Source organism: Euphorbia lathyris, chromosome 3 (assembly GCF_963576675.1).
Source record: "Euphorbia lathyris chromosome 3, ddEupLath1.1, whole genome shotgun sequence".
NCBI lineage: Eukaryota > Viridiplantae > Streptophyta > Magnoliopsida > Malpighiales > Euphorbiaceae > Euphorbia > Euphorbia lathyris.
In genome coordinates this window covers 20,020,792-20,029,131 of record NC_088912.1, presented here as the reverse complement: position 1 = coordinate 20,029,131, position 8,340 = coordinate 20,020,792, and the positions used below count along the sequence as shown (strand labels likewise).

Sequence of the window (8,340 nt, the reverse complement as noted above, 5' to 3'; positions counted from 1 at the left end):
TTTTTCATACTAGAATTAAATAATATACTTTTATCTTTCAAAAAAATAAAATAAAATACTTTTGTGTTCTTAAAAAAATACTTTTATAATTGTACCTAAAGATTAAGAAATCATATTAAATGTGGAAATAATTTATTATTTTTTTATATGAGCATTTATTTTAATCAGTTAAAATATTCATCAGATTTTTTTAATGGTTGCTTTTCCAATTAGAGTTTCTTTTACACTAATAATTAGCAATATCAAAAAAATAATTTAGCAATATCAAAAAAATAATTTAGCCAATTAGAAACTTTACCAGTCAAGTAAATTATATTAATTAATAAATGTGAAATAATTTATAATAAGGCTCGTTAAATCCACCCGCGAAAGAAAAGAAACGAAATAATTCAGAAATTCAAAAGCCCCCTACACTTGAAAAATCCCAAACGTTCAATTTAGTCCCTCCAAATCCACGGCCATCATTTTATCCACGTCATCGATCCGTGCCTGACTTATTTAGCCAATCACATCTGATCTCTCTTGCCCTATATATTTCATTCTTCGATATCTCAAATCAACCCCAACTCATTCACTCCCTGAAAAGTCTTGTTTTCCTAACTCTAATCTTTTCACTATTTCCGATGGCACCCAAGGCAGCAGAGAAGAAGCCGGCGGAGAAGAAACCGGCGGAGGAGAAGAAGGCCGAGAAAGCACCGGCAGAGAAAAAGCCAAGAGCAGAGAAGAAATTGCCTAAGGAGAGTGGAGCCGCCGACAAGAAGAAGAAGAGATCGAAGAAGAACGTCGAGACTTACAAGATCTATATCTTCAAGGTTCTGAAGCAGGTTCATCCTGACATTGGAATCTCGAGTAAAGCTATGGGCATCATGAACAGCTTTATCAACGATATCTTCGAGAAGCTGGCACAGGAATCTTCGCGTCTCGCTAGGTATAACAAGAAGCCGACGATTACTTCTCGTGAGATTCAGACTGCCGTTAGGCTTGTTCTTCCCGGAGAATTGGCCAAGCATGCTGTCTCTGAGGGTACTAAGGCGGTTACAAAGTTCACAAGCTCTTAGGTTTTTCTCCCTTGACCTAATTTGTTGTTTGATGTAAAGGCTGAATCTATATGTTTGATTTAGGGTTTGTAGGATTTGCCCTTTTTGTTCACAGTTAGCTACAGTAATTTCGTTGCCTTGAATGAAATTGAATTAAATGATAGTAGGATTTGCCCTTTTAGTTCACAGTTAACTACAGTACTTTTGCAGCCTTGAATGAAATTGAATTAAATGATAGTTTGCTGAATTATTGGTTTCGATTTATATTATCTGCATATGTAATTGCAAGGATTTAGGTACTTTTAAGCTAATTGCTACAATTTCAACTCACTGTTTTCCCGCAAATTCGGTTTTAGTCGATGTATTCAGTGGAGGTTCATGTCCTTCAATAAAATCGACTCAAACCATAGTTTTCAATTTCTTGGTTTTGAATTTTAAAATTGGTTCAAATTGGGGTAATTTCATAATGTAATTTTGATCGATCAAGATGTGAAGTGTTTATCCTTTATGTTCAATTTCATTTCTTTGATTACCCCCAAATCTAGTGCCTTTATTAAAAGGCATAAACCCCATTTGGCTACTAACTTATAGAGCTAAACTCAACTAACCCTCATTCTACTCAAATCAGCAAAAAGGTCCTGTGGTATCCTTAGATGGTTAATCAAACCCTTCTCTTAACTGATTTCCCTTCTCCTTTGGTTTCTTTGCCGGAACAGTTTTGGAAGATGATGCAAACTACTGTTTATTTTTAGATTAGAATTGGGAAAATAGACAAAGCCATTGGATTAAGAAGAGATCACATACAATAGCAAAATTGATTTCTCTTAGCTATTCACCGGTTTGGTTAACTGTAAATTTTGATCCAGAACTGGCATTTGAAAGCAGCTTTTGTTGGATTTTCTCATACTATTTTTACTAATTTCCTGGCTGAAAAAGATTTCACTATTTTCCCTTTTCTGGTATTATCCTTTGACATTTGGAAATTGAGCTCTGGTTATGAAATTTTCTACCCCCTTTATGGCTAAGTAATCTTTTTTACTTTCTGCTCCTGTAATTAATTTTGAATTTAAGAGATCTATGATGAGTTTATCAGACCCATCTTTAATTTTGTTGCTTCTTGATGATGTAATGGATTTTCCCAGTGAGTAACTTCTCAGTTGGTACTGGGAATTTCTTCAATCCTTGTTTCAAAATCAATAGATTCAGGTTTTGCCTAAAAAGCCTTAAGGCTAGTAGGAACAATTGGAGCTTTATTGTCTTCATATAACTTTTGTTCTATTGTTGTTGTCTTGCTTCAAAATCAATAGATTGTTACATTATAATTGGTACTCATTTCTCTCTGTTATCTTTTCAAAATCATTTCGGGAGGCGGCGAAGAAGGCAGAACAGTTAATTGGGGAGTTTATTAACTATATAAAAACACTATAGGAAACTTTTGTTGATTTGAGTAGAATGAGGCAATGGGTAATTTAATTTTAGGGTTAATTACAAAAAACTACCCTGTGGTTTCGCCGATTTGCAATGTGGTATCTGTGGTATTTTTTGTTACAAACAAGTACTCATGGTTGTCACTGTTAGCAAAATCAAGGAGACGGCAAAAAATCCGTTAAAAATCTGACGTGGCACAGAGGCAATTTAGGAAATTTTATTTTTAATTTTATTTTTAATTTTTTTCTCTCTCCTCCTCTTTCCTTCATGGTTGATTCTCTTCTTCTTCTATGTTTTCTTCTTCTTCTTCACCTAGAATCTTCTTCTTTTTCCTCTTCCTCTCTTTTCTTCTTCTTCCTCTTCCTCTCTTTTCTTCTTCTTCTTCCTATTTTTTTCTATTTTTTTTAATTATGGAATTTCCAGAAATCTGGAAATTCCAGACGTGAAGAACGTCTCCAGACACGTTCTTCACGTCTGGAATTTCCAGAATTAAAAAAAAAAAGAAAAAAAGAAAAAAGAGGAAGATGAAGAGAAGAAATAAGGAAGAAAAAGAAGAAGAAAAGAAAGGAAGAAGAGGAGAAAATGAAAGAACATAAAATGGAAGAGGAAATGGAGGAAGAAGAAGAAGAGGAACGAAGAACACGAAGAAAAGAAGAGAAGAAGAAGATGAAGTCAACTTAAAAATTAAGAAAAAAAAGTCAAAAATTTTCTTTCCCAAATTGCCCCTCTGATTTAACAGATTTTTTGCCGTCTCCTTGATTTTGCTAACGGTGACAACCACGAGTACCTGTTTGTAACAAAAAATACCACAGGTACCACATCGCAAATCGGCGAAACCACAAGGTAGTTTTTTGTAATTAACCTTTAATTTTATTGGCTTGATAAGAAAAAACTAGTTTGTTGTTGATATGGGTGCAATGGGTACTTGTTATTGTAAAAATTCATTGCGTTGAATCAAATCCTCGTTCACCACATTTTTATTCTTACTTTCTATTATTGGTTTAAAATTTGAATCATAATATTTCATTATTTATTAGAAATAGACATTGTTACCCACATTTTATATCAGATGAGATGAGTCCACAAAATGTATAGAAGTGCAGATCCTTCTTGTTACAGCGGGTTCTTAAAGTTAGGAGTAAGTATTGATAAAGTTAATCGAATCGAAAGATGTCATATTTTCAGAAACGAATTGAACCAAATAAAATTGGTAATTGAATATTACCAAACTGAAAATTTTCGGTTTGGTTCGGTTATTGACGGAATAACTGAAAACTCTTATATTTTATTTTTTTAATATATTTTTGTTTTATTGGTTTTTAAATAATACATTTGTAGAAAAGTTACAATTGACTAAATTAAGGACTATTAAATCAAAATTTATATATGTAAAGAAAAAATTATATTTTTTAAGGGTTAAAGTTATTTTATAATTTTTTTATATATGTAAAGATAAATTATGTTTATATATTGAGTTCGGTTATCGGTTATATCCATTTTTTTCCAGTAACCGAATCTATAACCGATTACCAAATTAAGACAAAATTAAAACTTAACCGAACCAGAATGTAATAATAACTGAACCAAACTAAAATTTCAAGTTTGGTAATCCGTTAATTGTTACATTGTTCCATCCTTGGGTGTATTCACATCCTTCTAACTTTTTCTTTTTCAGGGCACATCCTTTTAACTTGATTCCACGTTGGATAATGATGATATGTCCATATTGACCTTTCATTTCAATCGGTATTAGAACCAAAAAACCAAGCCTGTCTGCTAAATGGACTTAGACGAACCCAATGTTATTAGAACCAGATCAGATATTAAACCAGATTGATAGTTGGGTCACGGGTTACTTGATCAGACCGGATGGTTCGGATTGATCGAACCAGATGACGTAATAAATACATAAATAAAATTTATATATATTAAATATATATTTTTAATTTAAAATTATTTTGATAAATTTTATAAGTTCAAAATAAATTATAAATAACTTTTGGTTTGTTATTTTTTGTCAACTTGAGGCTTAAATATATAATGGATAAATAAAACTTTAAATAAATGAATCTACACCATGAGATCTTTTTATAATTATATTAGCTCAATTTTTTTATTAGATTTATAATCGGCATAATATCCATTTGACTTCATAAACTAAGACTTCAAAGTCAATTAGAACCTTAAACTATCAAAATCATCAATCAGGTCCCTGAACTAATAACAAAAAATCATAAATTGAGTCATCATTCTAAACAAAAATCTCCAATTAAGACCTTATCGAAAATCATTTGGTTGAACAGTTTTAGACCATCTTCTCCAAATTCATTGTGAACCAACATATAGATTACTACAGACTATATGAAATAGTTAAAATTTCTGATTTTAGGATAAGATGAAGATCCAATTGATGATTTTTTCTTAGTTGAAGAACCTGATTGATGATTTTAATAGTTTAGAATCCTAATTGAACTGAAACTTTATTTTAGGTGTTAATTTGATATAAGGACAAGTTTGCTTAAATTTGAAAACATATGGTCAAATATGTGTATTAACCCGGTAAAATATAATGTGTAGTAAGATTACTCCAAGACAAAAATTAAAGTATTAAAAAAAATAAATTAAATGATTAAAGAGTGAAACTAATATTTTTTTATAGGCTTAATACATCACCAGCTCCTTGAACTTCTCCATAATAGTAGATTAGCTTCCTGAACTTTGCAAGTGTCTGACCAACTCCCTAAACTTGCTTATTTCGTACCACTAGCTCCCTAAACTTGTCCATAAAAATTGAATAGCTCCCTGAACTTTGTAAGTGTCTCACCAACTCCTTATACTTGCTTATTCTGTAACAACTAAATACAAAAACCATAACACTAACTCGGATTAAGGTGCAAAAATACCACTAACATTTTGGGTCAAGAGTAATTTTACCCCTAACGTCTAAAATGGTGTAATTTTACCTCTAACATTGGAAGCCAAGAGCAATTTTAGCCCTAACATTGATAAATTGGGTTAATTTTAGAAATAATTCATCAAACTGTCTTCTCAGTCATGAATCTTGTCATCTATACTTCACACGTGAGTCATTTTATCAGTAACAAATTACAAACATATGTTGCGATGTGGAAAAAAAATATATACTGACTTTTATATGAATTGGACAAAAAAAATTCAAAAAATTCACCAAATTTATAAATTTGCTATTGACTACTAATGTTAGGGGTAAAAATGCACAATTTTAGACGTTAGGGGTAAAAATACTCCTGATCCAAAACGTTAGGGGTATTTTTGCACCTTAATCCGAGTTAGTATTATGATTTTTGTATTTAGTTGTTACGGAATAAACAAGTTTAGGGAGCTGGTGAGACGCTTGCAAAGTTCAGGGAGCTAATCAATTTTTATGGACAAGTTTAGGGAGCTGGTGATACAAAATATGCAAGTTTAGGGAGCTAATGAGACAATTGCAAAGTTCAGGAAACCAATCTACTATTACGGACAAGTTTAGGAAGCTGGTGATGTATTAGGCATTTTTTATAATATAATAAAACTAGTATCTAATATATAGCAATTTATGTTTCTAATAAATTTTGAAAAATAATGACTCAAATTCTTTTTTATCAATTCAAGCCCTGTTGATGTGGTTGAATCCTCTAGATCTCTGAGTAAACCCGTTATAAGAGAGAAAAAATATCAAATGAGGGGTCTGAAATGGGCTAATCCGCTCCGATGCCTAAATAAGCTTTCATGGATGAGATGAGGGTGAACACAATTATAAACTAAAGATGTAAAGTATGATCTTAATGATTGCATATGTATCTTGGAGATTTTTCACTCTATTTATAATGCAATTGAGAAGATTGTGGTGGTTGTAGACCTCGGATTGTGTGGGGATACGTGTCATATGTTGATAGACTGACTTGTATCCACTAGGTGAGATTCTGTTTATCTCAAGCCCACTAGGTACACAATTGCGAGTTCGAGGACAATCATGCTATAACGGGCTGATCCTTGGCTGGATCGGTACTGATGCCCTCGATCATATTATATGACTAAGTCTTGTAGGTAATTGATGCCACATTGACTGATTTATATTTGTTTGATATGAGATGTTCCATTGGGTCAGGGTTTACGTTCTTTAGGATGAGTTTTCCTTTGATTATACCCTAGAGAGCTTCACTTACCATTTTTCCGTACAAGAAAAAAAAGTCTCAGGCCCATTTTGAAGGGCCATCGTTTGATGCCTTGGTGGTTTAGAAGGGAGGACTAATGAGGTGTATATGTGGGTTTGCATCGATTGAATTGCCCATATGCTTATCTGCCTTAAATGTACACGTGTCTGGGCACGATTATTTGTGGCTAGTGTTGTTTAAGCTAACGACTGTCTATCCTCGCTTACCACGTGTTGTTGGTGGCATTATTTTTTGCATAGGTATACCCGGAGCAAATAATGCTCTTTCATCATTACTGCTTGGTAATGATAAGAACCGTTGTTTTGTTTTCTCTTTGCACCTTTGTGAGCGCCAACGAAACCCGATTAGGAAGAAGAGGTAAGAGCTGACATTGGAAAGCAGCCTACTAGGGTTCGATTTTCGCATACTATTTTTACTAATTTTCTGGTTGAAAAATATTTCACTATTTCCCCCTTTTCTGGTATTATCCTTTGATATCTGGAAATTGAGCTCTTATTGTGAAACTTTCTCTCCACTTTATTGGTAAGTAATCTCTTTTTTACTCTGTAATTGATTTTGAATTTATGATGAGTTTATTAGACCCATCTTTAATTTTGTTGCTTCTTGATGATGTTCGAGTTTGTATGAATTCCAAATTGCTGGGTTTTTTTTGTCTAGTTTGAGTAACAGTGAAATAGATTTTTCCAGGGAGTAACTACTTAGTTGGTACTGGAAATTTCTTCAATCCTTACTTCAAAATCAATAGATTGGGGTTTTGCCTAAGAAGTCTTATCCAAGAGAAAGTAGAAATAGTTGTATTAACTTAATATAACTTGTTCTATTGCTGTTGCATTGCTTCAAAATCAATAGATTGTTATATTGTAATTGTTGCTCATTTCTTTTTGTTATCCTCTTCAAAATCATTCCAATCAATAGATTGTTACATTGTAATCGTTGCTCATTTCTCTCTGTTATCCTCTTCAAAATCATTTCGAGAGTGGAAGAATACGAAGAAGGCAGAGCAGTTAAGTGAGGAGTTTATTAACCATATAAAAACACTAGGAAACTTTTGTTGATTTGAGTAGAATGAGACAATGTGTAATTTAATTTTATTGGGTTGATAAGAAAAAGCTAATTTTGTTGTTGATATGGGTGCAATATGGGTACGTAAAAATTCATTGCGTTGAATCAAATCATGGTTCACCACATTTTTATTCTTGCTATCTATTATTGGTTTAAAATTTGAATCATAATATTTCATTATTTATTAGAAACAGATATTGTTACCCACATCTAATATGAGATGAGACGAGTCCATAAAATGTATAGAAGTGCAGATCCTTCTTGTTACAACGGGTTTTTAGAGTTAGGAGTGAGTATTGGTTCGGTTAACCCAATCGAAAGATGTCATATTTTCATAAACGAATCGAACCAAATAAGATTGGTAACTGAATATACCAAACCGATTTTTTTTGGTATTGAATAACCGAAAACTCATATATTTTATTTTTTATATATATATTTTTGGTTTTATTGGTTTTTAAATAATACATTTGTACAAAAGTTACCATCGACTAAATTTAGGACTACTAAACCAAAATTTATATATGTAAAAAAATATATATTTTTAAGGTTTGAGGTTTATATTTTATAAGTTTTTTTTATATATGTAAAGATAAAAGTATGTTTATATATTGAGTTCG

At 32.0% G+C, this 8,340-nt stretch overlaps 1 protein-coding gene and 1 long non-coding RNA gene across 2 annotated transcripts; both read left to right on the top strand.

Moving 5' to 3' along the window:
* The first annotated feature begins 548 nt into the window (after positions 1 to 548).
* Positions 549 to 1,284, top strand: LOC136221998 (histone H2B-like). Its single transcript, XM_066009473.1, has one exon. It carries the CDS (start codon positions 624 to 626, stop codon positions 1,056 to 1,058), a length of 435 nt encoding a protein of 144 aa, XP_065865545.1. The 5' UTR covers positions 549 to 623; the 3' UTR covers positions 1,059 to 1,284.
* Positions 1,285 to 6,889: 5,605 nt separating this feature from the next.
* On the top strand, positions 6,890 to 7,784 carry LOC136223871 (uncharacterized). The gene is made up of 2 exons (XR_010686174.1): positions 6,890 to 7,180; positions 7,346 to 7,784. It is a non-coding gene; the product is annotated as an uncharacterized lncRNA (long non-coding RNA).
* Positions 7,785 to 8,340: the final 556 nt, after the last annotated feature.

Excerpts from the sequence above, each read along its gene's own strand:
- LOC136221998 (XM_066009473.1), top strand. The coding sequence starts at position 624 with ATGGCACCCAAGGCAGCAGAGAAGAAGCCGGCGGAGAAGAAACCGGCG.